General features: G+C 50.4%; 1 protein-coding gene across 8 annotated transcripts; it reads right to left on the reverse strand.

The window, feature by feature from the left end:
* Window positions 1-41: 41 nt before the first annotated feature.
* DPP3 (dipeptidyl peptidase 3) lies at window positions 42-27,085 on the reverse strand. 8 transcript variants are annotated; one of them, XM_023559564.2, is made up of 19 exons: window positions 26,663-26,958; window positions 26,000-26,069; window positions 25,608-25,882; window positions 23,406-23,495; window positions 22,359-22,496; window positions 21,595-21,669; window positions 20,863-20,956; window positions 13,518-13,648; window positions 13,308-13,438; window positions 13,171-13,229; window positions 10,868-11,062; window positions 10,562-10,674; window positions 10,170-10,262; window positions 8,786-8,848; window positions 8,568-8,692; window positions 8,373-8,493; window positions 6,828-7,007; window positions 2,686-2,848; window positions 42-2,172 (listed from the first exon to the last, which is right to left on the reverse strand). In XM_023559564.2, the coding sequence occupies exons 3-19, from the start codon at window positions 25,875-25,877 to the stop codon at window positions 2,000-2,002; spliced, it is 2,214 nt and encodes a 737-aa protein (XP_023415332.1). In that variant the 5' UTR covers window positions 25,878-25,882; window positions 26,000-26,069; window positions 26,663-26,958; the 3' UTR covers window positions 42-1,999. The 8 variants fall into 8 exon arrangements, with proteins under 8 accessions (XP_023415332.1, XP_023415330.1, XP_010597322.2 ...); XM_023559562.2 differs by having other exon boundaries at window positions 25,608-25,885; XM_010599020.3 differs by lacking the exons at window positions 26,000-26,069; window positions 26,663-26,958 and adding an exon at window positions 26,975-27,085 and having other exon boundaries at window positions 25,608-25,885.
* Between the last annotated feature and the right edge of the window lie 182 nt (window positions 27,086-27,267).

Raw genomic sequence — 27,267 nt, forward strand, 5'->3', positions numbered from 1 at the left:
TGTCAAGCAGACTAGCAAATCGAAGTCAGCCAGACACAGGGTTGGAAGAACAGAAAAGTTTATTCACAGTTTGCAAACTGGGAGACAGGTAGGGTCTCATAACCTAAGGCTGCCAGCTCCCTGAACCAGGGCAGATTTGCTCCTTTTATAGGGATTGACATACATATGCATGAACAGTGATGGGAGGATCTTCAGTCTTTTGATGCGTGCGCAGTCCACATAATTTTAGTGAAGGGGTTTTTTGTGCACAGCTCTAAATATACCGTGCACAGCCCTGAAAAAACGGTGACAACTCCCTACTGCCACCCCAAGAAGGTCATGTCGCAGGTAGATTTGGACTCAGTACGCCTGCACCTTGGCCTCGTGCCAGAAGAAACCTGGGAATTCGACCAATCATGGTGAAGTGCTGTAAAAGTTGTAACAAAAATGTAGCAAGAACAGACCTTTCTGAAAAACAAGTATTATGGGATGGTTAATAACCCTTGATTATTTGGAAACCCTGGTGGCGTAGTGGTTAAGTGCTATGGTTGCTAACCCAGAGGTCGGCAGTTCAAATCCGCCAGGTGCTCCTTGGAAACTCTATGGGGCAGTTCTACTCTGTCCTACAGACTTGCTATGAGTTGGAATCGATTCGACAGCAGTGGGTTTTGGGTTTTTGGAATAACCCTTGATAACTCTTCCATGACGGCCTGCTTCATCATCTCATGTGATTTTCCTATGTGTTGTAAATCCTATCACTATGAGGTAAAGTGATGGATTAGTGGCAGTTAAATTGATGAGATCTACAAGATTAGATAGTGTCTTAAGCCAATCTCTTTTGAGATATAAGACAGAAGCGAGCAGAGAGACATGGGGACCTCATACCACCAAGAAAGCAGTGCTGGGAGCAGAGCCCATCCTTTGGACCTAAGGCTCCTGCACTGAGATGCTCCCAGCCCAAGGGAAGACTGATGAAAAAGACCTTCTTCCAGGGCCAACAGAGAGAGAAAGCCTTCCTCTGGAGCCGGCGCCCTGAATTTGGACTTCTAGCCTACCAGACTGTGAGAGAATAAACTCTTTGTTAAAGCCATCCACTTGTGGTATTTCTGTTATAACAGCACTAGATAACTAAGACAGCTGCTAACCAAAAGGCCAGTGGTTTGAACCCACCAGCTGCTCCAAGGGAGAAAAATGTGGCAGTTTGCTTCTGTAAAGATTACAGCCTTGGAAACCCTGTGGGGTAGTTCTACTGTCCTATAGGTCCTTGTGAGTTGGAATCAACTCAATGGCAACATGTTTGGTTTGGCAGTGGTCTTCTCCTTAGTTCCTGGGTGGTGCAACAGTTAAGCACGTGGCTACTGACTAAAAGGTTGGTGATTTGAACCCACTCAGAGGTGCCCAGGAGAAAGGCCTGGAAATCTGCTCCTGAAAGGTCAAAGCCGTGAAAATCCTACAGAGCACAGTTTTACTCTGCAATGCATGGGGTCAACATCAGTCAGAATTGACTCCAGGGCAACTGGTTTGGTTTTTGGTTCTGTCCTCTCCCCAGGCCTTAATTTCACTACCCTTTCAGGAGCAGATTAGAAGTAAGACAGAGGCAAGGAGCAATAGTGCATGTGGCAAAGATGGTGGTTGTTTCTAATATTTATTTTTCTGTCTATAAAAGTAACACATAAAGAGCACTGGATTTGACGAGAAGGTTTTGAGTCCTGGCTCTGTCACGTACCAACTGCAGGATCTAGACAAGTCACTTCTTAGAGGTTCCATTTCATCTGAAAACAGGATAAGGAGCCCTATTTTGCCCACTCCCTGGCTGGCAGTGCTGATCGTCACAGGGGAAGCACTTGGTAAACTGGGAAGTGCTGACAGATGGAAGGGCTTAGTGTCACCACCCTCAGAAGAGGTAGCACCAAGGTCTGAACTCCTGCCTGCCCCTAGTCCCTCAAAATACACGCACAAAAGGAGGGCCACTGCAGCCTTGATTTGATGGGAGTTGGGGGAAGGGCCACAGGAATCTTCCTCAAGCCTGGCCAGCTGGGACCTCACGGGGGGCCTTCCAGAACCGGGCATCGGCCGTGGCCAGCTGGGTGAGGACCTCCTCCAACTCGGGTCCGTCCTCGGGGAAGCGCTCAGAGAAGGATCGGATGAGGCCAGCAGCTGAGGCCTCGTACTCAAGAAGCTGTACTTCTGAGCCTGTGGAGGAGAGGGCGAGAAGGGAGCAGCAGAGAGCGGTCAGAATAGAGACGTGGGATAACAGCAATCATAGGGGCGGCTAGCTGTCACTCCAGCTCTTACTTCCCATGTCCCAAAACTTGTGTCTCATGTTTTAGATTCATTATCTCATTTAGTCCTCACAATAGTCCTCTGAGGAAGGAACTATTAAAGGAAGAGTGATCACTGGCTACTTTCATTCATTCAATCATTCATTCATCTTTTTGCTTAATAAAGATTTATTGTGCAATACCACATACCAGGTGCTGTCATACAAGCAGCATGATTCTTGGCGTATGTATGGTGGCATCAGGGGTAGATGCCGAGGTTTTGGCCTGAGGTTTGGCATAGGGAGGACCATTGCAGGGAAGGAGAATGGAGGGAAAGGCCACCGTAGACAGCCTTCTCAGAGGCCCCAGGAGGGTTTCAGAGCTGCTTTGTGCTCCCATAAGGCCCTGCATGTCCCCCATCAAAGGCAGCTCAAAAGTCTGTTACCTTCGAGGCGAGTGTTGGGCTGAACGATGAGTTTCCGAGATTCCTTGCGCAGCAGGACTGTGTCCCTGAGGGTGAGGAAGCACTCAGGGGGTGCGTCTGTGACGGCCGCATACCCCTCATACAGGACCCGCCCTCCGGCTACATCCCCCGTGGACTTCAGCACCTGTGGGAGGGAGGCAAGGAGGTAGTGCTTATGATAGGTGCCCCACCCTGCACCCACGGGGCTCTGCCAGTAGCCACAGCCAGTTGTGCCCAGCCCTGGACTGTCTGTGAAATGCTTGTCTCTGCTACTTTCTGGCTGTGCAACCTCAGACAAATTAATAGACCACTCTGAGCTTATACCGCTAAATGGGAGTAGTATTTCCTCTCTCACAGTGTTACCATGCTGAATAAGTGAGAAATGCAGATAAACTGAATGACACAGGAAGCATCAAAAGAAGATGGAAGAAATATAGTGTCACTGTACCAAAAAGAATCAGTCAACGTTGTTGTTTTAGTACGTAGTAAAAGAAACCTATTGCCGTCAAGTTGATTCCAACTCCTAGCGACCCTATAGGAGAAAACTAGAACTGCCCCATAGGGTTTCCTAGGCTGTCATCTTTACGGAAGCAGGCTGCCACACCTTTCTCCCATGGAGTGGCTGGCGGGTTCCAACCACCAACCTTTCGGTTAGCAGCCGAGCACTTAACCACTGTGCCACCAGGGCTCCCTTAGCACATAGTAAGTGTCTGTTAAATTGAAGCCAGTGTTTCTCACTTGATCTGTAAACAAAGCCGGTGTTATCATCACCCTCTTTATAACCACCAACCCCCTTAAGAGTCAGTCCCATTGCCTCGCTCCTCGACTGCACCCTCCTGTCTCCTCCATCTGCGGAAACCACTATCCTCAATGGTTATTCCCTTGCATTCTGAGTTTGACTCTCAACGATATATTATTTAAGTTTTTGCCCGATTTTCAACTTTATATATTGTGTGATTGGCTTTCTCTGCTCAAATTCTGTTTGAGATTCATCTGTGTTAACGCCCTTTTCACTGCTGTATAGTCTTCCACTTACAAACACGCTGCAATCCAATCTCCTCTACTATTCATACACAGTTGGGATTTTTTGCTATTAAGGGCTGCTGTGCACATCCTTGTATGTCTTCTGATGAAGAGATGCAGGTCTCTTAGGAGAGCTGATGGTCTGTAGGTTACGCCAACGTTCAGCTCTAAGAGCTGATGTCAACATTGTTTTCCAAAGTCGAAGCGCTGATTTACACTCATTGCTCGATACACCAGGTTGGTGTTGGCAGTTTTTAATTTTTGCCAGGTGGGGGCGGGGGGTGTACATTGTATCTCGTGTGGTTTAAGTTGCAATTCCCTGGTGGTATAGTGGTTAAACGCTACGGCTGCTAACCAAGAGGTCAGCGGTTCGAATCTGCCCGGCGCTCCCTGGAAACTCTATGGGCAGTTCTACTCTGTCCTATAGGGTCACTATGAGTCGGAATCGACTCAGCGGCAGTGGGTTTGGTTTTGGGTTTGGAATGAGCTTGAGCGTCTTCCCATAAGGAGGTGACTGTTTTCCTCTGCTGTTCATGATTTTTGCCTATTTTTTGGTTGGGTTATCTCCTCCTGCCCCTCACCTGTCTTCTCTTCCTCTCCTGCTCCCCATTCAACACTCAGTTATGACGCACTGTTGGCCTACCAACTGGCAGATCTGATTCCTCCAACTAGTGATTTATTATTAAGTTTCTATTTTAGAATCATTTTAGATATTTGGAAATCTTGCAAAGATGGTACAGAAATGTACCCCTCACACAGTTTCCCCTATTGTACATCCTGGTACACTGCTATTAACAAAACTCTAGACTTTATCTAGAACTCTGGTGGCCTAACAATTAAGTGCTCAGATACTAACCAAAAGGTTCATGGTTCAAACCTACCCAGTGGCTCCATGAAAGAAGGACCTAGCAATCTGCTCCCGTAAAGATTATAGCCAACAGCTCCTATCGGAGGAGAGATGAGAAGGGAGAAACGGACAGGAGCTGGTCGAATGGACACGGGAAATACAGGGTGGAAAGGAAGCGTGTGCCGTCATATTACAGAGAGAGCAACTAGGGTTGTATGACAATGTGTGTATAAATTTTTGTATGAGAAACTAACTTGAGCTGTAAACTTTCACTTAAGGCACACACTCACAAAAAGATTACAGCAAAGAAAATCTTATGAGGGCAGTTCTGCTCCATCACATGGGTCACTGTGAGTCGAATATCAGCTCAGTGGCACCTAACAACAACAGACTTTATGTAGAGGCCACAAGTTTTTCCGCTACTGTCTTTTTTCTATTCCAGGATCCTATTCAAGACCCCACACTGTGTTTTGCGGTTGATGGTTTTTAATTTCTGATTTTATTTCACTTTAATGGCCAAACATCTATTTTTAATGGCAAATGCCTTCAACCTTTTCTGGAAACAGGTGGGAGTGTAGTCATAAAGTTATCTGCAGTACTGAAAGCTGGACCTTCCAAGGTTGAAAGAGCCAGCAGGTCTTGTTCCCATGGAGGGTACTGCTCACTCAAGGGTGATGTGCCAGTGGTTCTCAAACTCTGTTGAGCATCAGAATCACTCAGAGGGCTAGTAAACATGGGGACTCCTGGGGCCCACCCTGAGATTCTGGTTCTGTAGGTCTGGGGTGGGGCCTGAGAACCTGCATTTCTAACCTGTTCCTGGGTGACACTGATACTGCTGGTCTGTGGACCACACTCTGTGCAGCACTGGCTTAGATAACAAAAACAAAAACACAGATGCCGTTGAGTTGACTCCCCATGTGTGTCAGAGTAGGACTGTACTCCACGGAGTTTTCAATGGCTGTGACCTTTCAGAAGTCGATCTTCAGGCCTTTCTTCCAAGGCGCCTCTGGGTAGATTCAAACCATGCCAAACGGTTAGTAGCCGAGGGCTTAACTGCTTCCACCACCAGGGGCTCCCGACTTGGATAACAGGACATTCTAGCTGCGCAGTGCCTTATGTTGTTTTGTTTAACCCTTATGTTGTTTCATTTCCCCTTACCACGTGAGAAGTGTTGTATCCCATTTGACAGAGGAGAAAAGTAAGGCCACAGAGGTGAAGTATGTTGTCCCAATCACACGGGTGATGAGTATTGGCACCAGAACCCCAAAAGGTCTCTGACTCGAAGGATCTCTACCTGGGATGGGAGTCATAGCCCTGGCTTCTGAGGGCTCCAACAGCAGCCAGCTTGGAGGGCAGATGCCAGGGCTGCGCTGACCACTGTACTCTCCCTCCATCACTCACCAAGCTCCAGGCCTCCTGTCTGTCCCTCAGCCCAGCAAGCTCACTTCGGTCTCAGGACCTTAACACTGACTATTCCTTTTGCTCTCAGCTCCCCTCAGAGCTGGTTCCCTCTAGGCCCTCAGTTCTCAGCTCAAACGTCACCTCCTCCAAGCCTTCCCTGATCACCCAGGCTAAGGGGGCCCTGCAATCCTTCCCCCGCCAATTGCACTCACTGTCACATCATCAGTTTTATTGTCCTTACAGCTCTTGTCATAGTCGCACATTATCTTGTCCACTTATTCTACCTTCCCTCACAGCACGATGAGCCCGAGAGAGCAGAGACTGCTCACAGCTTCCTCTTGGTGACTGGCACATAGTAACACTCAGATACAGTCTGAATGAATGGTCAGATATAGACTGAATGAATGATCAGCATACAGACTGAATGGGTGACCAGCATACAGCCCGAACGGGCAACCGGCATACAGCCCGAACGGGCGACCGGCATACAGCCCGAACGGGCGACCGGCATACAGCCCGAACGGGCGACCGGCATACAGCCCGAATGGGTGACTGGCATACATTCTGAATGAGCAACCGGCACACAGCCCGAATGGGCGACCGGCACACAGCCCAAATGGGCGACCGGCACACAGCCCGAGTGGGCGACCGGCATACAGCCCGAAGGAGTGATCGGCATACAGTTTGACTGAGTGATTGGCATATAGTCTGAATAAGTGATCAGCACACAGACCGAACGAGTGATCCGTACACAGCCTGAATGACTGACTGGCACACAGACCAAAGGAGGAGTTACAGGGTGAGCAGACAGAGGCAGCTGGGGGGGACCTCCAAGGTGAGAGGCCTCGCTTACCTGGAGTCTCTGCAGGAACCGCTCCAGGGCAGGCTTACCCACGGAACGGATCTTGCTTCGGTCAAGGCGGACCCGGGCATCCGGGCGCCCGTCAGAGCCTGTGGTGGCAGTGATGGTAACGAGCCCCTCGCCAGCCTCCAGCAAGACCTTCAGTATCACAAACCGGGCCTGCATGTGGGCCTGTGGGGACGGGGAAGGGGAGACATTTGCCGCCCTGAGTGCCTGGTCCGAGGCCCGATAGACAGTTTGTGCTCATTACTTGTCAATCATTGTCATTTTATTTCCCCCTCCCAGAGGGTCCTTTTCTGCCTCTTCTTCTCACCAGGGAGGGCTCCCTCTGGTCACCCACCACACCCTCTGTAGCTCCAGGTCCTCCCTGATGACAGCAGTCACCTCCGAGGGCCCCTCACTGCCAGGACCCCTAGCACCTTCTCCTCCAGTCTTGATGAGCTCAACAGTGGGACCAAGCAGGCATTGTCGTGCCCAGGTCACAGATGACAAAACAGAGGCCTAGAGGTGAGAGCAGGACTCAGACCTGAGCTTCCTGACTCTAAGACGTGTGCACTTCTGATTTTGTTCTTTTTAATTTCTATTGCTTACCCTATTTCCAAAGCCCTGTCCCAGGTATCCTAACTGGACAGTCTAGCCTGGTGGTGAGGAGCAGGACTCTGGGCCGAACACTTGGGTTCAGTCCTAGCTCTGCCTCGCACCAGTAAGCCACTCAATCTCTTTGTGCTTCGACTCCCTCATCTCTAAGATGAGGATGACAAGAGTACCCACCTCCTGGAGTTAACACCAGGGACAAATGAGTTAATTCATGTCAAGTGCTTAGAACTGTGCGTGGCACACAGTAAGACTTTGTAAGTCAGCTATTATTCTAGTTGTCGAGTCAACTCCAACTCATGGTGACCCTATGTGTGTCAGAGTAGAACTGTACTCCACGGGGTTTTCAATGGCTGATTTTTCTGAAGTAGACCACCAGGCCTTTCATCCGAGGTGCTCTGGCTGAAGTCGAACCACCAACCTTTAATCAAAAGGTTAGCAGCCAAGTATGTAACTGTTTGCACCACCCAGGCCAAGTTAGTAATCACTTAAAAAAAAAAAAAACTCACTGCTGTCGAGTCAATTTGACTCACAGTGACCCTATAGTACAGAGTAGAACTACCTCATAGGGTTTCCAAGGCTGTAAATCTTTATAGGAGCAGACTACCACATCTTTCTCTCGTAGAAGAGGCCAGTGGGTTCGAACTGCTGAGCTTTCAATTAGCAGCTGAGCATTTAACCACTGCACCACCAGGGCTCCTCCTAGATATTAGCAGTGTAGTAAAACCACCTCATCAGATTCACACTGAAAGGTAGGCAGGGAGAGAGATTATCACTCCCATTCCCAGGGACACTGAAGCTCTGAACAGTCATAAGCGGTGGACTCTAGGGTTACACTCAGTTCTTCACAGGAACAGTTGTCCCATCCCTGTACCTAGATTCCTGGCCTTGGCACCCCCCGCAGGCTCCCTCCTTCTCCCAAGAACCACCCTCCAGTCCTACCTGTCTCCAGCTGGAGGCCTCAGGGGTGTAGAACTCCAGAGCCAGCAGCCCAGCCCGAACCATGTTGAGCCAGTTCACGTAGATCACGTCTTCCGCATCAGCCCCCTCGAAGCCAAAGATCCTGGAGGGGTACAGGTAGGAGGGAAGTCAGGGGATGCTTGGCCGTGGCCCACCCTCCACGCCCCCGGCACGTACTCCAGCACTTGGGGGTTGAGGCAGAGGTAGAGGCCCACACTCTCAGCCCGGCACTCTTCGTAGCTGGAGGCAATGGTGCTGAACTTGCTGTCCCACGTCTCCCCGCTCCGGTACCAACTCTCAATCTGGGAGGGGAGGCCCGGGCAGCAGCTTAGGGGTGGCTGCCGCCCCATTCATGCCCTCCCCCTGGTTCCCTGGTTCCCTGGGCCCCTGCTCACCCGCTCCCCCGTCTCTGGGTTGATCACGGTCTCCTGGTCGAAGTTGAATGCTCCTTTCTCATCCTGCAGGAGCAGTGTCATGAACACAGGCAAGTGAGGGAAAGGCGCCCCTGCCCCAGGGCCAGGCCTTCAGCCCTGGAACCAAGGCCTGAGGAGTGGCTCAGAAAGGTGTGGGGCACAGCGAGCAAACAGCAGGAGCGGTAGGTACACTGACACACTCGATGCCTCCAGTGCTCAGGCTCATGACAATGACTGCTTTCTCAGAGCCCCCGGGCAGCGCGAGAACCAGAGCCACCAGCCCCACTGCACAGAGAGGGAAACTGAGGCCCAGACAGGGGAGGGACTTGCCCAAAGCCACACAAAGATCCAGTCCCAATATCTCTGGACCTCGGTAAAGGTTGGGGTGCCCCAATGGGTGTGCTTCCCTGGAAAGAATTTTCCATTTTTACCCCACTTCACAGAAGAAACTGAGGCTCAGAGGCTAAGAGCCCACACTGGAACCAGAGCACACAACCACCATGTGCACCATCTCTTAGCAACACCCGTTTGCTAAGAGCCTACTGTGTGCCAGGCAAGCACTGGGGCTCCCTATGCATCTTCCCTGTCACTCCTCACAACAGCCCATGCAGTAGTGGTCAGTAACTCCATCTTACAGATGGGCCAACTGAGGCTCAGCGAGGGAGCTGATTTACCCAAGGCCACACAGTGGCCACATTTGTCCCCATTTCCCTCTGACTTCAGAGCCTAGACAAAGCACTACACCAGCCTGCTGCCCTCGTCACCACCCTCTGAATCCTCCTGCCCCCCAAGGCCTAGCTCCAGCCTGTCCCCTTCCAGGGAGGAGCCCCAAGCCAGAACCCCACTCTCACTGAGGGTCCTCGTCCCGCGCCTGCCTCCTCATCTCTTTTGTGCAGCTTTGGGCCGGGGTCCTTAACACACTCTTCCCAGCCTACCTTTTTCCTATTCCCTGAGTGGGGCCGAGGGGGCTCCAGCCACTTTGGCTGGCTAGCAGGAAGGGGCTGCTCTGGGGAGGAAGGGGCTCCCTGCCACAGCTGCAAAGGTGCAGGCTGCAGGGAACAGTAGAGTGAGGACAGCAGTGTTGCAGCCTGAGGACGGGGCTCTGGGGCTGCCCAGGCCCACACCCTCAGGGCCTTGCGGGGCGCCTTCTTGGCCTGAGCAAATTCCTCCTGGTGGGAAGACTGTCTGGTGGGGGGACAGCAGCTGGCCTGTCCTGGAGACCTCTTGATACCTACTCAGTCCTAAGCTCCCGGGACATCTTGGGGGGGGACGAGACAGGGTCTTCCCGGCTTACAGGGCCATTCCCCATCTGACCCAGGGAGGGGAGCTGGGGCCTGGGCACCCGCACTGGCAGCCGTATTCTTACCTGCACAAAGAGCTTGCCGCTGCCGTGGCCCAGTAGCTCGTGCAGGCCCACCTGCACGTCGAAGGAAGGCCCCTTCCAGCGGATGTACAGGTCCTGCCAAGACAAGCAGAGAACCACTGCCTGCCATCCCGCCACAGCCACACAGCCCCCTCCCCAGGCACATGATTGATGGAGGCCGACTGTTCATCAGGCCCACACTGGGCACTGCACAGCTGCCTCATCCTGGCAACAGGCCAGGAGGGCGGTGCTGCCTCCACTGTTTGACACATGGGGAAACTGAGGCTCCGAGGCTGTAGTCACTCAGCCAGGAAGTGGCAGGGCCAGGGCCCGAAGCCGTGCTCTTTCCACTCCACTGGGCTGGCGGCCTTCCTGAGTCAGAGGCCGGTGCCCACCTTGTCATCCTCATCCAGGAAGGTGAGCTTCTCCCGCTTCGTGGCATAGGCCACAGCCAGCACGTTCCCCAGCGACACGTTCTTAAAGCCTTCTGTCTGCCTCAAGTCATCATCTAGGTGGGGTCGCAGGGAGAAGGAGCACAGGTCAGGGGTCATAGACAGGGAGTCTAGACAAGAGGAAGGAGGCTGGATGGTGATGTCAGCAGGGCAGTTTGTGGCTGGGGGGTGTGGGGGAGGGACAGGTTCTAAGTAGACGCTCCTGGGGGGCCGGGAGGGTGGCGGGGGGCCAGGCCTGAGGAAGCTCACAGTTGGGGATGTTGATGCCGGCAGGGATGCCGGAGCCGGCGAAGGTGAGGACATCCAGGGAGGTGAAGTCAGGGGTGAGGAACTTGTCCTTCTCGAAGGCTGGGGGCCAGGGGAGCTCCTTCAGCAGCTGTTCTGCACTTGCCACCAGCCGCTCGAACTTGGCACTCATGGCCTTGTTCACCATGGCCACGAAGCCTGCAAAGGAGGGCGACTGTGGGTGGCAGGTTCTGGGTGGGAGGCCACTGTCTCCTACCCATCCCCGCTACCCCTCCAGCCAGCCAGCGTGCATATACTGAATGCCTGCTGTAAGCCACAACCCTGAGCTGGCTGCTGGGGAGAGCAGTGACTCAGGCCTGGGCCTGCCTTTATGGAGGTCAAAGACCAGCAAAGTAGTAAACAAATGACTGTCTGTTTGGGGGAGATGGGAGCATGGAGAGGCTTCACTAGGCAACTCCGGATCTTAAAGGAGTTTGTGGGGAGTATATGGGGGTGTGGAAGAAAGGGTTGGGAATTTACTTCCGAAAAATCAGCCATTGAAAATTCTATGGAGCCCAGTTCTACTCTGACACGTCGCCAAGAGTCAGAATTGACTGGACGGCAACTGGTATGTAGAGGGTGTTGGGAAAAGGAGCAGAATCCAAGCAGAAGGGAGTCCCTGAGCAGTGGGGAACTGTGAGATATCCTGTATGGTGGAGTAAGTGAGGGTGTGGTACAGGAGGGCTGTGGCTGAGATTTAAGATTCCAAGTAGAGCTCCTGGCTCAAAGCAGTATTTCCAAAATTGCACTCTATGGAAGACATTTTCTGTGAGATCCTTCATAAAGAAAGAGTTCCCTGGCCAAATAAGTTTGGATACCACTACATTCTCTATCTCCAACTTCTAGGAGATTCCCAATGCACACTAAAGACACAGAAGTCCTGCAGGCAAGAATGCTTGCTGCTTACCACAGAACCCATCTTGATATAGTTCCTATTAACGTCGTGTGGAATCAATTGGCTTTTGGCGATCAAGAAGAGCGTGGCAGGCCTGAAAGCACTGCTATGAAAAGCTATCCAAGATGTATTGTTAAGGGAACAAAGCAAGGGGCAGGATAATATGAAGAGCATGGCTTCATTTACCTGGATGAATCAGGAGTAGTCTCTAGGTACCAGAGCTGAGAACAACGCCAGAAGGCCACGGTCTCAGCTGTTACCTGTGGTGACCTCTGGGTAGAGGAGTGAGGTGGGCGAGGGTGAAAAAGGGGGCTCTCACCTTTTATCCTACATACACCTGTATCGTTCCAGTTACTACTAACAAATAAGGATCTCTTTTTACTTATATGTATTTTAAATAGCCGTAGCTCTGTGTGTAAAAAGACAAAATATATACTCCAAACATTAACCTTGGGCTGTAACCAGCTGATTTTTTTCCCATATTTTCATCACTTTTGACTCTGAACATGAAATACTTTTCTAGTAATCAGGAGTTTATTTTAAAAGTGGGGGAAGAGTGGGGGTCTTTGTAGCTGTGGCCTCTGAGATTGAGGCTAGGCTGCTGCCCATGCTAACTTGGTGGCTCTGGGGTCTCAGCCAACAACTGGCCTGGCAGAGCCACTGCAGGAAAGCTGCAGGTGTGGGACCTGTCTCCCACCAGGCCCCTAGGGATCTATGGCCCCAGATCAGAGCCTCTGGGGCTGCTGGAGCTTTCCTCCCTCCTCCAGGCTAGTCTCTCTGGCTTCTGGCAACTGGTTGCTCCAGACTCTACATCCAGGATCTGGGGAAGGGAAAGGGCTAGCAGAGACAAGTCTATACACTCAAGGTGGATGCCCTGCCTTGCACAGGTGGGTGCGGTACAGGCATGTGGGTGAGAGTCCGTTCACAGTCATAATGTTAACCCTCACAGCAACTCTGCTTGCTGCTTGCTGAGCGTCCTGTACGTACCTGGCATTGTGTTAAGCAGTTTGCACACATTATCTCATTCCCATGACAACCACCAGGGAGTAACTAGGGCTAATTGGCCCAAGGTCAGGCAGCCGATGAGTGGCAAAACTGGGCTTGGAACACTCGTCTGTCTGCCCTGGAGTCTGTGCTCCAAGCACAGGGAAGTGGCTCAGAGCCAGGGTGCCTGGGCCTCCGTTCCCACATCTGTAAAGTGGGGATAAAAATCCTCACAGGGTGATGATGTCTAAATGAGTTAATAAAGGTGAACTTTGTACAGGAGAGCCTGGTACATGGTAAATAATCAATGCTGGCTGTTATTATTACTATGGAGGGGGTAGGGGAAGGAGGGCTTGGAACTAACCTCCCTCTACCCCCTAGAGGTTACCTTCAAACTCTCCACGGGAACCAAAGGGGTCACGGTAGCTCTCGATGAACCCGATGTAACTGGGGGAGAGAAGGAAGAGATGGAGGAGGGAAGGGCAGGAGGGCATGGAGACGGGGGTGAAGGCGAGGCCACCTCACCTCTCCACGATGGGACCTTTGTCCTGGATCCAGAAGCGGGAGCCCCTCTTATGGGCCTCGATGGAGCCCTGCATGAAGCTGTCCATGTACTGGGCCAGCATCTGCTCCTGGTGGCTGTTGGCTGCATACGCCTGGGGGGCACAGGGCTTGGTCATACTCCCCTTTGTTGCCCGGTGGTGTCCCGAGCCCACACACCTAAGCCCACCCTACCTTGGCTTTCTTCAGATGCTCCACCACCTTGTGGAGGATGGGTGCATAGTCCCCCCGGGTCACCTGGAAGCAGCTCCCCTGGAATTCATAGCTCTTCAGCTTGGAAGTCACTTCAGAGTCCACAGAAGACTCTGAGAGGAGGAGTGATTGCTCAGGGAAAGGCCAGTGTAAGATACCCAAGTAGGCTTCTCACATGGCATTCTTGTACTCCAAGATCTTTAATGGCTCCCTATTTTATTGCCTACAGAAATCAGTATGACCTCTCATCTTAAAAAAAAAAAAATATATATACACACACACACACACACACACACACACACACACACACACATAATTAATCACCTAGAGCAACACTGGAAGAAGGAGAGCCAGGAATAGAAGGAGGAGAAGGAATGTGTGGTTAATTGCCTCCGTGATCCACTGCCTCCTTCGCTATGAGACCAGAAGAACTGGATGGTGCCTGGCTACTGCTACCGAACATTTTGATCAAAGATTCTATACACAAATCCTGGTCAAAAGGGGGAAAATGTAGGACAGAATTTCAAATTGTCACGGAATCCAGATTTTCTGGAGCCATGCAGGCTGGAAGAACCCCTGAAATTACTGTCCTGAGATAATCTTTAAACCTTAAACCAAACATATCCCCTGAAATCTTAAAACCAAACAATAGTTCAGCTTAACTAGTAAAGAATGTCTGCCTTAAGCATTGTGCTCTTTTAAGATCTATTTATATGGGATTACGTTGACAACAGCAACTGGAAAGATTAGAAAGGAACCTTAGGGGGCAGTGAGTTTATGCTAACAGGAGAGCAACAACTCAGGAAAGAAGGATGAGAATGGTTGCACAATTCAAAAAATATCATCAATATCATTAAATTGTATACGTAGAAACTGTTGAATTGGTATACGTTTTGCTATGCATATTGTCAACAAAAATAAAGTAAATTAACATGCACCATTCTAAATGAGTTTACATATGTTAACTCATTTATTCCTTATATTAACCCTATGGAGGCTGATTATTATCTCCATTTACAGACCGGGAAATTAAAGCACTGAGAGGTTAAGAGTGTGGCTAACTGTCTCCATGAACAACTGCCCGTGGCAGAGCAGGGATTCAAACCCAGAGCGGCAGGTTGTATTCAAAAAGGCAGCGACAACATCTCCCATCTTACATGCTCTTCTTCAATGCGGCCTTGGCACTTCTCCCATCAACAGGTGGGGTCTATGTTCCCTCCTCCTGAAGCCGGGTAGGAAGTGATGCCATGTGACTGGTAATGCAGGTTCTGCCTGGTTCTCCTTGGATGCTCACTTTCAGAGCCCAGCCATCATGAGTAATATAAAGAGACTTCATGAAGTGTCTTGGTCAATGGCCTCAGCTGAGGTCTCAGCCGATAGTGTGAATCTACCACCACCGTGTGAGTGACTGAGTTTTTGTTCGATTCCAGCCCCCAGCTGTTGAGTCCCTCTAGCCTCCAGAACTTCCCAGCTGCATCTGCAGACATTGTTGACTACAAACAAGCTGTTCTGACTGCCCCACCCAAATTCTTGACGCACAGGGTCTATGAGCATCATAAAGGGGTGGTTGTATATCACTAAGTTCTGGGGGTGTTTGTTACACAGCTGTCAATAACTGATACACACAGGTTGCCTGGCTCCAGAGCCACCCTCTTAACTACTGTTCTATACTATAAAACCAGTTGCCGTCGAGTTGACTCCGAGTCATGGCCACCCCATGTATTTCAGAGTAGAACAGTGTCCCATAGGGTTTTCAAGGCTGTGACCTTTCAGAAGTAGATCACCAAGCCTCTCTTCTGAGGCACCTCTGGGTGGATTCGAACCACCAACCTTTCAGGTAGTAGTTGTGCACACTTTACTGTGCATGACCCAGAGACTATCCTATACTGTAAGAACTTACATTCCAGTGTGATCTCCGACTCCCCTGGGCCCAATATCTTTTTCCCTCATCAAACCAAACTACTCGCTAATCTCTAAGCTTTCCCACCACCCTGTTCTCAGCCCGGAGTGTCTCTCCCACACATCTTCACTTATGAGTGCTCCAAGTATCTGAGTTTTCATTGGCTAATTGAGGGGAAACCTTCAGTGAGATGGATGGATGTAATAGCTGCAACAATGGACTCCAGCATACCAACAGTCTTGAAAATGGAGCAGGCCTGGGCAACATTTCGTTCTGTTATACAGAAGGGCACCATGAGTCAGGGTCAACCTGACACCAATGAACAACACCACCAAGTGCCAGGCATGGGGGAAACAGAAACATAACTGGGAAATTATTTGGTGCACAATGGGACTGAGCCAGGGAAGGGAGAAATGTCCTGGAGAAGGTGATGTCTGAGCTTGGCCTAAGGGATGAGTAGGAATTTGCTGAGTGAACCCCCTAAGGGTGGAAGGGCATTCCAGGCAGGGGAATAGAGTGTGCAAGGGCCTAGGGAGGACACATGAACACATAGGGTCTTCAGGGAACTGAATGCTGCTGATCACGGCTGGAGCACAGAGCCTGAGCAGGACGCTGTTGGGGGGGTACGAGGTGGGTGGCTGGGAGGTGGGATGTGGCAGGGTAGAAAGGGCAAGGCTGCAAGCATCCTCAGAGGGGCCTTGACATTTCTGTCCACACTGCACCCACTTCACCCAACCTGATAAAAGACTCCAATTTCCCTTTGAGAACCCACCAGCAACCCCCAGTCCAGGTGGTTTGGGAGGGACCAACCCCATTGCCTGGTCTAGCCAGAGGCCTGCCCCTTGACCACAGGCATTGGCTCACAGATAAATATTGGGCCCAAAATAGACAAACTAGGACCACCCCAGGACCTACGCAGAAACTCTTAGGAAAGAAGGGTCCTCTCTTCGCAGGCCCCATGTGAGAACAGCCTGCCCATGCATGAAGTCAATGAGAACAGAGCCAAGAGACTGAGAGAGATTTCTGATAACATTGTCTTAGCAGCTGGATCCCACTGTGCCTGAAGCCACCTGCTATAAGTTGATTTGTGTCTCCCAAAAAGATAGGTTCAGATCCTAACCCCTGGTAACTATGAATGTGACCTTATTTGGAAATAGGGTCTTTGCAGGTGTGATTATTTAAGTTCACACGAAGTCATACTAGTGTATGGTGGGCCTTAATCCAATATGAGCAGTATCTTTATAAAAAAAGAAGGCAATGCACACGAAACATTCTCCAGAATAGACCACATATTAGGCCACAAAGCAAGCCTTAACAGAACCCAAAACACTGAAATGTTACAAAGCATCTTTTCTGACCATAAAGCCATAAAAGCAGAAATCAGTAACAGAAAAAGCAAGGAAAAAAAATCAAATACACAGAAATTGAACAACACCTTACTCAAAAACTATTGAGTTATAGAAGAAATTAAGGACAGAATAAAGAAATTCACAGAATCAAATGAGAATGAAAACACATCTTACCAGAAACTTTGGGACACAGCAAAAGCAATGCTCAGAGGTCAATTTATAGCAGTAAATGCACACATCCAAAAAGAAGGGCCAAAACCAAAACATTAACCCTACAACTTGAACAAATAGAGCAGCAAAAGAATCCCTCGGGCACCAGAAGAAAGCAAATAATAAAAATTAGAGCAGAATTAAATGAAGTAGAGAATAGAAAAACAATTGAAAGAGTAAACAAGACCAAAAGCTGGTTCGTTGAAAAGATTAACAAAATCGATAAACCACTGGCCAAACTGACAAAAGAAAAAACAGGAGATGAGGCAAATAACCTGAATAAGTAATGAGATGGGTGATATCACAACAGACCCAACTGAAACTAAAAGAATCAGAACAGAATACTATGAAAAACCTAGAGGAAATGGACAAATTTCTCGAAACACACTACCTACCTAAACTAACACAAACAGAGGTAGAACAACTAAATAAACCTATAACAAAGAAAAGAGATTGACGAGGTAATTAAAAAACTCCCAACAAAAAAAAAGCCCTGGCCCTGAAGGCTTCACTGGAGAATTCTACCAAACTTTCAGAGAAGAGTTACCACCACTACTACTAAAGATATTTCAGAGCATAGGAAAGGATAGAATACTCCTAAATTCATTCTACGAAGCCAGCATAACCCTGATACCAAAACCAGGTAAGAACATCACAAAAAAAGAAAATTACAGACCAACATCCCTCATGAACGTAGACACAAAAATCCTCAACAAAATTCTAACCAATAGAATTTAACAACACATCAAAAAAATAATTCATCATGACCAAGTGGGATTCATACCAGGTATGCAGCAATGGTTCAACACTAGAAAAACAATCAATGTAATCCATCACATAGATAAAACAAAGGGCAAGAACCACATGGTCTTATCAATTGATGCAGAAAAGGCATTTGACAAAGTCCAACACCCATTCATGATAAAAACTCTCAGCAAAATAGGAATAGAAGGGAAATTCCTCAACACGATAAAGGGCACGGGAAACCCTGGTGGTGTAGTGATTAAGAACTGTGGCTGCTAACCAAACAGTCTGCAGTTGAAATCCACCAGGCGCTCCTTGGAAACTCTATGGGGCAGTTCTACTCTGTCCTATAAGGTTGTTATGAGTCGGAACTGACTCGATGGCAATAACTTTGGTTTGTTTTTTTTTGGTATACAAAGCCAACAGCCAACATCATCCTAAATGGAGAGAGTCTGAAAGCATCCCCCTTGAGAACAGGAACCAGACAAGGATGCCCTTTATCACCACTCTTATTCAACAATGTGCTGGAGGTCCTGGCCAGAGCAATTAGGCTAGAGAAAGAAATAACAGGCATCCAAATTGGTAAGGAAGAAATAAAAGTATCCCTATTTGCAGATGATATGATCTAACACACAGAAAATCCCAAAGAATCCACAAGAAAACTACTCGAACTAATAGAAGAGTTCAGCAAAGTATCAGGTTACAGGATAAACATACAAAAATCAGTTTCCTCTACACCAACAGAGAACTTCAAAGAGGAAAATCAGCAAATCAAAAACCATTTACAACAGCCGCCAAGAAAATAAAATACTTAGGAATAAATCTAACCAGTCATAAAAGACCTATGCAGAGAAAACTACAAGACACTACTACAAGAAACCAAAAGAGACCCACAGAAGTGGAAAAACATACCTTGCTAACGGATAGGAAGACTCAACATTGTGAAAATGTCAATTCTACCCAAAGTGATTTACAAATACAATGCAATCCTGATTCAAATTCCAAACGACATTTTTTAATGAAATGGAGAACCAAATCACCAACTTCATACGGAAACAGAAGAGGTCTCGGATAAAACATTACTGAAGAAAAGGAACAAAGCGGGAGGCCTCACACTACCTGATTTTAGAACCTATCATGTCGCCACGGTAGTCAAAACAGCCTGGTACTGTACAACAACAGATACATAGACCAATGGAACAGAACTGAGAAACCAGAATTAAATTGATATTTGACAAAGGTCTAAAGTCTGTTAAATGGGGAAAAGACACCTCTTTAACAAATGGTGCTGGCATAATTGGATATTCGTCAGCAAAAAAATGAAACAAGCCCCATACCTCACACCGTGCACAAAAACTAACTCAAAATGGATTAAAGGCCTAAATATAAAATCTAACACAATAAAGATCATGGAAGAAAAACTAGGGACAATGCTAGGAGCCCTAATACATGGCATAAACAGAAAACAGAATATAACAAACAATGCACAAACGCCAAAGAGAAACTAGATAACTGGGAGCTCCTAAACATCAAACACTTATGCTCATCAAAAGACTTCACCAAAAGAGTAAAAAGACAACCCACAGACTGGGTCTAAACTCTAAAATCCACAAGATATTGCAAAACTTCAACAAGAAAAAGACAAATAACCCAATTAAAAAATGGGCAAGGGATATGAACAGGCACTTCACCAAAGAAGACATTCAGGTAGCTAACAGATACTTGAGGAAATGCTCACAATCATTAGCCATTAGAAAAATGCAAATCAAACTACAATGAGATACCATCTCACCCCAACAAGGCTAGTATTAACCCAAAAAACACAAAATAATGAATGTTGAAGAGGTTGTGGAGAGACTGGAACACTTATACACTGCTGGTGGGAATGTAAAATGGTACAAGCACTTTGGAAATCGATTTGGCGCTTCCTTAAAAAGCTAGAATGTACCATACAATCCAGCAATCTCATTCCTTGGAATATATCCTATGGAAATAAGAGCCATCACACAAATAGATACATGAACACCCATGTCCTTCTCCAGGGACTAATCCCTCCTGATAACATGTCCAAACTAAGCAAGATGAAGTCTCGCCATCCTAGCCTCTAAGGAGCATCCTGGCTGTACTTCCTCCAAGACAAATTTGTTCATTCTTCTGGCAGTCCGTGGTGTATTCAATATTCTCTGCCAATACCACAATTCAAAGGCATCAGTTCTTCTTCAGTCTTCCTTTTTCATTGTCCAGCTTCTGCAGGCATAAGAAGCAACTGAAAATACCATGGCTTGGGTCAGGCGCACCTTAGGCATCAAAGCTACATCTTTGCATTTTAAGCTTTTAAAGAGGTCTTCTGCAGCAGATTTACCCAATGCAACATGTTGCTGTTCGATTTCTTGACTGCAGCTTCCATTGATCCGAGTACAACGAGATTCTTGACAACTCCAATATTTTTTCTACTCATCATGATGTTGCTTATTGGTCCTTTGGACTTCTGGCTCCCTGCTTAAACACCTCTGGTGACAGGGCGCTCCAGGCACCTTTGGGCAACTCCGTTTTTACACTATCGAGGAGGGATTCTTCCTCTCCCACCTGTGGTGCCTGGGAACTTGGGGAGCCTGAGAGACCTGGGTTCAGGTCCTGGCACCTCCACTTATTTTATGTAACTTCGAGCTGGTTACTCAACCCCTCTGAGCTTCAGCATCACATCTGAAAAGCAGGTAAAGACAGAATCTCCTTTGCGAGGTTGTTGCTGGAACTGAGTAACATTTCTAGGCAGCACATCTCTGATGCTGCCTGGGTTTGAATCCTGCTCTGATGTTTAATGGCTGCATGACATTGAGCAAATTACTTAACCTCTCTGAGTTTTTTAAAAGCATCCTCTTTTGGTGGATGATAGTAAGGGTACTCGCCTCATAGGTATCACCATACGCCTGGTATAGCCGAGCTTGGCACCCAATAAACCTTCCATCAGCTCAACTATAGCTATTGTGATTGTTCTTGTTCCCTGTGGCGACACAGAAAATGGCTAACCCCCGTCGTCAGGTCTAGCCCCCTCCGCTCGGGTGCAGGAACACCAAGGAAGAATCAGAAGGAGCGTAAGGAGTGGTCTGCCCAGGTCTGAGCTCACCTGTGCCAAGCACGGAAGCCAGCCGCACCTCATAGCGAGCCTTCCCATCCTGGCCGGCTTCCTTGAAGAGCCGCGTGTTGTAGGCACTAAAGTTCTGGAAAAGACCAGGGCAAGGGTTTGGGGGAGAGTGAGATCCCAAGAAGGCAGTGGGGCTGGGAGGAGGGGAGCAGGGGTCACACCACAGAGAAAAGACACAGAGGCAGAGCAGACCAGGGCATCCGAGGATGTTCCCGAGCCTGCTGGGCAGGGCAGGGAGCAGAGGCCAGCAGGCCATGGCAGCCGCTGCTGCTCTGCCCAGTCCACCGAGCGCTAACTTCTACGAAGCACTGACTCAACTCTGCGCTAGGCACCAGCCCTTGGCTAGGCAGGTACCATGCCACGGGTGTGGAAACAGGCCACGTAGCTGGTGGGTGGCTGAGCTGGGAGTTACACCCGACGCGTGGACTCCGGAGCCCAAATTCGTCAGCTCAGCTCTGAGGTTCTGCCTTTTCCAGCCCTGAGGATGCCATGGGCCATACAGCCTGGGGTGGTGTGGGGATGGGGACAGTTCTATCCCCGGCACACATGGAGATGTCTTCCTGACCTCTTAGACAAGGTTTTCCCAAAGTCTTTTCCACCTCAAGGACCCGACGGCTCCAGGCCTGAACTGAGACCAAGAGTGGGCGCCAGCAGCGAGGGAGCTGGGACAAGGAGCCCCATCAAACCGCCACCCGGTGTCCCCCAACTGCGAACCTGAGAGTCCAGAAAGTCTTGGGCTAGTTTGGCATCTTCCATGGTACAATCCCCAGAGAAATAGGTGGTGATTCCCTGTTGGGGAAAGGAGGGGAGACAAGAAAGAAGAAGTGCCTCGGTCAGGAGCTTGCAGGGTGCTGGCAAATCCCTCTCCTGCCAGCAATGTCCACCCAGCCCCGTCCACCATTTTCTCCCAATTTCTTATCTCTTTCCAAGGAGGGGGGAAATGTAAAAAAACAAAAAGAAGAAAAAAAGAAAGAGAGGACAAGTCTACTTTCTTCATCTGAGAGCAGCTTGGACAAGTGGCCCACCACTCCCTGACCCTGCTCCCTAGATACCCCTCTCTGGCCTTCCTGCAGCTCCATGCAGCCTGACACAGGCAGCCCACCCCACCCACCCGCTCACCCTGTCCCCTGCCCCACATGGGCAGCCTCCAGAGGCTGAAAGTCTGGCATCCCTCCCTCCTTATCACCCCTCCTTGGCTCTCTCAAGCTCTCAGCTCTTCTCTCCTGCCTTCCTTCTGCACCCAGCATCCTAGGATGTCAGAACCAGGAGGGCATTCAGAAAGCAGCCCATCCAACCTGCTTTCCATTTTACAGATGACAAAACTGAGGCCCACAGTGGGGAACAGCCTTGCTTCAAGAGTGTGAGGCAGAGCTGGGATTGAAACCCAGGGTCCCTGTGCCCCTAGCAGGTGCTCCTCCCTCCCTACCAGGTGGCCTAGTGGGACGTTCTCCACTCTCCCATGTGGCTGGGGGCCTCACCTCCTTCCCCAGCCCCAGGTGTCGAAGCCGTGGCTCCAGAGAGAACATGAGCTCCCCACAGGTCTGCCAGAGGCCCTTGACTTCTTCAGGGTGCTGCTGAGCGGCCACACTCCCCAGGATCACCCGTTCCAGCTTCTCCTGCAGGGGAAGGGAGGCCATCAGCCCGGATGCACCCCGAAAGCTGCCCTCAAAAGCCTCCACACCAACCCCCCATAAGCTTCTCCCACAGTCTAAGACCCTGCTGTTCACAGTGTGGTCCGTGGGCCAGTGGCACTGACCAACCAGTTGCTGTCAAGTTGAGTCTAACGCATGGCAACTCCATGTGTGCAAAGTGGAACTGCCCCATAGGGTTTTCAAAGCTGTGACCACTCAGAAAAAGATTGCCAGGCTTTTCTTCTGAGGTGCCTCTGGATGGGTTTGAACCACCAACCTTTTGGTTAGTACTGCAGTAGAGTGCTTATCTGTTTGAACCACCCGGGGACTCTAGTAGCACTGATACTGAGAAGTGCTGAATGTCGGACCCCGCCACAGAGCAGCTCAATCAGAAGCTGATCTGACAAGGTCCCTAGGTGCTCCGTGTACATGCTGAGAAGCCCTGGCGCACGAGAGACCTCTGCCCCCATGGTTCCGCAGCAGTAGTCCCCATGCCCAGGCCTCTCCACTGTCCCCAGTGATGAACAACAGGCTTTGTTTTTGCAAGCACCCAACAGTCCACAGAGCACCTCCACCTCCTCCCCTCACTTGACCCTCGGAGCAGCACGGTCAGGAAGTGCCTCACATTTCCTTTCCACGCGAGGAGGCTGCATGCTCACCAAAGCTGGGCAGCCTGCGGCCATGGGGCACAGGAGGGACAAGCTCCAGGCTCCCGGCTCCCGGCTCCCAGCTCCAGGCTCCACGCGGGGCTCCTGGCTCCACGCGGGGCTCCTGGCTCCACGCGGGGCTCCTGGCTCCACGCGGGGCTCCCGGCTCCGAGTCAGGGCTCCTCCTGCTGCAGCCCCACTCTGCCGGCCCCATATTCCCACCTTTCCCAGCCTTCCCGCAGCTCACCTTGGGCAAGTTGGGGATAAACTTGGTATCACCGAAGGACTTGTAGTTGCCCATGTTGGAGTAGACACCAGCAGCATAGACCAGGAATGCCTGAGAAGGGGAGGGTGTCAAAGACTGGGAGACCCATTCCCCTCCCCCACCCCAGGAAGGGTTTGTCCTGAGATGATAATAGCCTGGAGAAACTGGTTTGGGTGAGGCTGGGAAATCCAGGGCAGTACCCGGATTCTGGAAGACCCCCGACTGCCCCCAACATACTCTTACAGACCAACTTTCACACACCTGATGTCCGGCCAAACTGGTCTTCTCAACAGCTCCCAAACATGCCCAGGCTCTTGGTTACCTCTGCCTCCTCCATCCACAGCTCCCTCTCTGCCACCTGTGGCCATTCCAGCTGGCCTCAATGGCCCGGTTCAAACACCACTTCTTTTTCCAGAAACCACATCCTTGGCCCTCCAACCTGTCAAGCAGCTGGCATCTGAAGCATCACGTGTCTGAGCTGGAAAGGGCCTTGGTCATCTACTTTATGCTTTTCTTGACCCAAAATTAGTCTCTCTCCCTCTGGTATTAAGACGTCAATCTTCCTCTTGGGGGGCACCTCACCCAGTTCCAGGAGTGGCTACACAACCTGGCTTGGTCAGTCAGAACATCACCTTCCCTGGCTACAGGGATGATTCGGGTTGGGCATGAGGTTTGAGTTCGCCAATACAAGCCCTATCCAGGAAATTTCCCTTGGCAAAGAGCCTCTGTTTTATATCAGGCACCATCAAGCCTGGAGCCCCTGGAGCTCCATGACTAGAATGAGGAAAAAAAGCAAAGTTGAGAGATGAACACTGCATCCTGATGGTGTCACTGAGCCCCTCAATCCAGCTGTGCCTGAAGCCTCCTCTACTCCTGGGCTTTCCAGTTATGTGAGCCAATGATTCTCATTCTCACTTAAGCCCACTGGAGCTGGGTTTCTGTCACTTGCAAACCAAAGCATCCCACTGGACACAGTGAATCTTAGATAGCACTTTTCCATTTTCAAGCACTTCCCCAGACACCGGCTCTTTAAATGGGAAAACCAAGGCCTAGAGAGGGGAAGTAGTTGTCCAAAGTTCAAACAAGGAGGAAGAAACACCCTGGACCTCAGCTCAGAGATCAGCAATCCAATCCCTTTATTTGACATATAGAAAAACAGGTCATATTCTCATCTGTTCTCAGTGGGAATGTAATTTGGTGAGGCTTTTGTGGAAGATAATTTAACAGCATCAATCAGTCGTAAAGGTACAGAGCTTTTGACCCAGCACTTCTGCTTCTAGAAATAGATCCTCCTCACATATGTGCAAAAGTGCACTCGCCGGGGTACCAATTGTCATAAAAACTGGGAACAGTCAATGTCCAGCAACAAAGATTAAGTTCACAACAATGCATATTGCTGTGGAATGCTCCAGCCAATAAGAATGAGGTGGATTTATAAGGACCCCATGCAAGGTCTTCAAGACATGGTGTTCTGTGACAAAAGCAAGGCACAGAAGGACATGGAGGGCATGACCTCATGTACATAAAAGAGAAAACAAGGAACTGATGCCTGAGCGCAGGGACACGGATAGGTATGTAATACACAGACGGGACTAAAGGCTGAACACCACGCCATCCCCAGTGGTTTCCTCTGTGGAGGGCACTGAGAACAGGCGATCTTCGTGCTTTCTCCTGTGTCTTTCTGCATTTCTGCATCGCTGAACGCTGCACTGAACGCTCAGAATGCATTCAAGTATCACTTGGCTAAGAGACTCACAAAAACTAAGGGACAGGCGGAACATTCTACCCAGTGACACACAACATGGAAGGGGAAGATTTGGTCTAGAGACTCAGACTTCCTCGTTCCTACCCTGAACTCATTCCTCTACCTTCTCTCAATCTCCACAGCACCGAGCTGTTTCCTTTAGTCACGGCCCTTGTTACCCTCACAGCAGCCACCATCTATCTTGGAATTAAGCACCAGGCTAAGCGTGGGTCACCAACCCTGAGAAGGACAGGCTGCCCTCATGTATATTTTACAGATGAGAAGATTGAGGCTCCGGAGGGGAGGTTCCTATATTTAACTTTTGGTCTAATCCTCCTCCTCAGACCACTCCTTAAGCGAGTAATGGAGAGAGAGAGCTTTGTGCCCTTCATCGTGGTCCCTCATGCTCAGGAAATGTGACTTGGCCTGAGGGAACTGACCTGATACTCCTCCTCAGTAAGGCCCTCGGCCAGGGCGTGGTGGCGCAGCTGGTCGGGGTCCTGGGCCCTGAAGAGGCGGCTGAGCAAGGCGTAGATGTAGGGGGCCTCAGGGGAGGTTTGCAGCAGTACAGCCAGGCCCCCATACCAGGCAGCCCGTGACAGGTGGTGGGCATAGATGCGCTCTGTGGGCGACAGCAGCCGGAAGGCCTCGCGGCAGTCCAAGCTAGACACACCGATGTCATTGGGCAGGATGTACTGGGTATCCGCCATGGGCCCTGCTGAGAACCATCACTGTCATCATAGGTGCCAAGAGCCTGGCTGTGCACTCCCACAATCTCATCTACTCCTCCCAAAAGCCCAGTGAGGAAGGGAATGCAATTGTACCCACTCACCAGATATGCTGAGGCCTAGAGAAGGTCAGGTGACTTGCCCACTGAGGTTCCAAAATACATTGGTGGGCTACTAGTATTAAAGATAGAGAAACTCAGGCCCAATGGGAGGGGCCAGTAGCAGAGACCTGCATCTCTGGACTCCCAGGCCAGGCGCCTGCCTGTCTTTGAGTCACTGCTCCTTCTCTGATCTCCTGGCCTCCTTTCCAGAATTCTCCCAAAGTTTCTTCAATACCCTCCTGTCTCCACATGGTGTTCACAAGGACAGAGCACGAGGCTGCCAGCTGGAACACTCAGGTTCCAATCCTGGCTCAGCCCCAGACTCCTAAAAGTCAGGCCAATGGCTTCATTTTTCTGCACCAGTTTCCTCCTCCATAAAATGGGGATAATGACCCCAATCGCACCAGGTGGGTGAGCAAGCTCGACATCACACTGGCCGGAATGTACCTAGAGCAGTAAGTGGTTCTCGCTGTACTCTTCCTCCCTCCCTGCTCCCAGCGTTGGTACCACCCTCATCCCTCTGTCTTTTCTTCGGCCCTCCAGCCTCCTGCCCTCTCCCTGTGCTCGGCCAGTAGAGCCAGAGAGCTACCGAAGTTCAGAGCTGGAAGAAAGCCCATTTTACAGGTAGGGAAACCGAAGCTTAGAGAGACAGGTCAAGTAACTCACCGAAGGTCACACAGCCCCGAGGGGGCCCGGGGTTTCCTAACCCAGGGCACCCTCCACTCCCTCTCTCCCTTGCAGAGGAGTTTCAAGCTTCCCCCCACTGCCCGGGCTCCGCTCCAAGAGCACAACCGGCAGGATTCTGAAAGGGGGCGTTCACCCTTTGCTGCCCAGAGCCCTCCTTGGCCTCAGGGCCATGACAGATTTGGAAGGGGCCACGGGAGGGGTGAAAAGAAACAGCCCTGCGCTCGGTTCCGGTTCACCCCCAGTCCTCCGGGGACGACACTCTGACCCTGAAACCCTGGCGCCGCGCCTCACCTGCAGCAGCTGCCTGGTTCGCAAACTCACTTCCTGCTTCCGGCTCCCCCATTCATTGGGGCTCTGCGAACCTCGCCCCCACCGGCCAATGGCCGGGCCTCGGGGCCCCGATGGGCGTAGGTTCTAGCCAATGGGGGCTCCGGCTCTCCGCCCCACGGCGCTGCCAGGTTGCGCGCGGATTGGCCTTTGTCCGCAGGCCGCGCGGGCAGTAGCCTCCGGCGGGTCAAGGGAACGACCTGGTCTAGGCAGATGGGGCTCGCTGGGTCCCCGAGCCTGGGCGGGGCTGGTGGGGG

This window comes from Loxodonta africana, chromosome 7 (genome assembly GCF_030014295.1).
Source record: "Loxodonta africana isolate mLoxAfr1 chromosome 7, mLoxAfr1.hap2, whole genome shotgun sequence".
NCBI lineage: Eukaryota > Metazoa > Chordata > Mammalia > Proboscidea > Elephantidae > Loxodonta > Loxodonta africana.

Bases quoted from the DNA above. Each gene is read 5' to 3' on its own strand.
- DPP3 (XM_010599020.3), bottom strand. From the start codon at position 27,026: ATGGGGGAGCCGGAAGCAGGAAGTGAGTTTGCGAACCAGGCAGCTGCT. The intron at 10,675-10,867 runs GTGAGCTTCCTC...GACCCCACCTAG, and splicing joins CGGCATCAACATCCCCAACT to ATGATGACTTGAGGCAGACA. The intron at 10,263-10,561 runs GTGGGCACCGGC...TTGTCTTGGCAG, and splicing joins TCCTGGATGAGGATGACAAG to GACCTGTACATCCGCTGGAA.